General features: G+C 40.9%; 1 protein-coding gene across 1 annotated transcript in view; it reads left to right on the top strand.

Annotated features, from left to right (window-relative positions):
- Positions 1-2407, top strand: part of LOC104279795 (kinesin-like protein KIF13B) — a 9435-nt gene extending 7028 nt beyond the window's left edge. The window contains exons 7-8 of the mRNA XM_009877204.1: positions 1524-1636; positions 2229-2407. Coding sequence (XP_009875506.1) covers positions 1524-1636; positions 2229-2388 — 273 coding nt within the window. The 3' untranslated portion in view covers positions 2389-2407. The remainder of the gene's footprint in view (positions 1-1523; positions 1637-2228) is intronic.
- Positions 2408-3137: the final 730 nt, after the last annotated feature.

Here is a 3137-nt window from a genome sequence, read left to right as displayed (position 1 = left end):
GGAAATCAATTTTAGTAGATTTGTAAGTGAAATGCGTTTTGTTGGGATTTTTTTAAATGGAAAGCAAAATGCAGGCCCCAAGTTGGAGCAGACCTGCTGGAGGGTGCAGGAAGGATCTCCTAATCCTGGCATCCAAGCTAAAGAAGATTTCTTTTTAAGCAAGTGTGTAGTACAGACTTGGAGCAGAAACTAAAGATATAATGCATGGATGACAAATAAAATACCACCTGAGTATATGTCTCATAATATCCTTAAAGGGTTATTTCATGCAAATATGTGTAAATCGTCAACTTTATAAGCAGAAACACTTAGTCATTTAAAAAATTTTGCATTGTACAACAGTAATATTTTAATGTGTATATGTTAAATATCTGAAAGACATTTAAATGTGACAGTACGCACATTTAATGGGAATGTTCTTTACATTTCCTTGTGTGTAAATATTCCTTAGAGGAGTGTGTGAAATACATGTATGTTAATGTTATTTAATCCCTCCCAGAAAACAGTGCTAAACTACAGTTGAAATAGATCCCTTATACCCAAACTCTTTAAAGGCTGTTGATAGATTCTCTGCTTGGGCAACTCTTTAATGTCCACAAAGCCTTGGAGAAATTTTGAGTGTCTACAAAGCAAATCTAAGGCATCAATGTCCCTAAATATTAAATACAACGTAAAGCATAATGAGCATTTGGACTTGTTTCTTTGTGATTTCTTAGTCTCCACTGATCTTCTTATCTAAACAGTTTTCCTCTTTCTTTATTTGGATTTGTTTTGCACTTCAACTCAGCAGTCGTACGATACTAAATTCCTTGATTTGCCGTAGTTTGTCGTTTCATTTTTGCTGAGGCTATACTACATACTTACCACATGTGTTTTTTGTGTGGTCATGGTCAGCCTGGATGCAAGGTGACAACTCCGAATGTTTTTTCTACATCTTCCAGTAACCGCTGTGCGAGGTTCTGGAACAGATTTCTCTGCTTTCCCATCTGCTGGTCCTTTCACTCTTGGAAATGACATGTGTCAGTATGGCCTGATGATCGCGCTGTGTTTCGAGAGGCATTTTTGAAAGCATTCTAATTATCCCGTGCAGTCAGCGGAACGCAGCGCTTTACGGCTGTGATACCGAGGTGCCAAAGCCGTAGTTGCTGCAGAAAAGCATGACGTAAGCAAACTGTTCTCAAAGACAGTGTTAGCTCTTCAAATCGACGTATGAAGATCGTGGAGTGTTTCCGAATGTCGTTTTGGGTCAAATGCGATAGAAGGATTTATGACAAAATCTTTGTTACAGGATTGAAATACATGTTACTGTCTTCCTGTTGGCATACAGGAGACTTCGGCAGCTGTAATGATTTTCATCAACCAGTGTGTTATCACTGAATATTATTCAAGTCCTCTGACTTCCAAAGATGTCAGAACAGCTGTAGAGAGTCTACACCGAGAAACAAAGTTGGAGTCTTGTTTGAAAATTCACTTAACTTAATCTGAGTGACCTAACAGTAGCTGTTCTCTGGTTCCTTCTGCAGACATCGGGTGAGAAGGTGGGCAAGCTCAGTCTGGTGGACTTAGCAGGTAGCGAAAGGGCAACCAAGACGGGTGCTGCAGGAGACAGGCTGAAAGAAGGAAGCAACATTAACAAGTAAGACCCTCTGAGCCTTTCTTTTCCTTTTTTTCATCAGTACAATCATGACTGCTAAATACAGCGCGCTCGTAAACCAGAATAAAGCCAGTATAAACTCTTGTAGCCTGTTTTCTTCCTCCCTTCTCTCTTTCTTCTCTTTCTGACCTACAGCACCCTTATAGATTTGAAGGAAAACTGCCTGCTTAAAATGGTGATTTTCATTCTGTAGAATCACAGAATGGCCTAAGCTGGAAGGGACCTTAGAGATCGTTTAATCCAGCCTCCCTGTCATGGGCAGGGACGCCTCTCAACTAGATCAGGCAACACATGGGGACCAAGCAGGGATCGAACCGGCGACCTTGGTATTATCAGCACCACGCTCCAACCGACTGAGCTACTTGGCTCCCTAACTTGTGTTCCTGCAACTATCGTGCAATCCTGTTGTGAAGGTGTGATTATTAAGGCTGAAAACATACTGACAACAAGGAGTAGGGCTTCTGTGAGAGAAAAATGAGCAAAGCGGTGCTAGGAACTTCTAGAAAGCGACTGTCTCAATATGCTTTTGGCTTATAAATATTTACACTTGTTACTGCTTGTATTCTCCGTGCAGATCCCTCACAACTCTTGGGCTGGTTATTTCTGCCCTGGCAGATCAGGCTGCTGGCAAGAACAAGAACAAATTTGTCCCTTATCGTGACTCTGTGCTCACTTGGTTACTTAAAGTAAGTGCTCTCGTCTTGGTTGTTTTAAAAAGAAATAGAGTGCAGTAATGGGGAGAAGAGTCCCATTAGATAAAATAAAAATGCCGTTCTTTTGCCTTGTTTGCTGGTTTCAACGTTAACCATAATTATCTTTGGAAAATTAAGTGGATATCACAGAATCACAGAATCACAGAATCATCCAGTTTGGAAAAGACTCTTGGGATCATCGTGTCCAACCATTAACCCTACTCGCAAGTTCACCCCTAGACCATATCACCCAACACCACATCCAAGCGATGCTTAAACACCTCCAGGGATGGCGACTCAACCACCTCCCTGGGCAGCCTGTTCCAATATCCCACAACTCCTTCCGTGAAGAACTTCTTCCTAGTGTCTAGTCTAAACCTACCTTGTTTAAGCTTGAAGCCATTCCCTCTAGTTCTGTCACTAGTATCTCTACAGACTATATATATTCCCCATCTTCTGCTGACCTGCAGTGGATTAAAATTAAAAAAAAAAAGCAATTATCTTTTATGTGTCAGTTTACATACAGCTTTACACACAACCTGGGGACTGATTTTATTTGGGGCTATTGCCATGTGCAACTGAATTTTACATCCTGGCATGGCTAGCTTTGAAACTTTTGATGAAGACAGTTGCCTTTTCCTAATTGTCTAATACACTTGTTAATATGCTCTACTTGAGTCAACAGAGAACAGCTGCCGAGGTCAGAACAGGAACAAGTCAGAAGACTTTGCACATCATATTCACGAGCAGTTAAATAATTTTCTGTGCTGCATAGGACTCTACTTGGGATT

This window comes from Apaloderma vittatum, unplaced genomic scaffold (genome assembly GCF_000703405.1).
Source record: "Apaloderma vittatum isolate BGI_N311 unplaced genomic scaffold, ASM70340v1 scaffold12799, whole genome shotgun sequence".
Taxonomy (NCBI): Eukaryota; Metazoa; Chordata; class Aves; order Trogoniformes; family Trogonidae; genus Apaloderma; species Apaloderma vittatum.
This window is presented reverse-complemented; position numbering and strand designations above follow the sequence as displayed.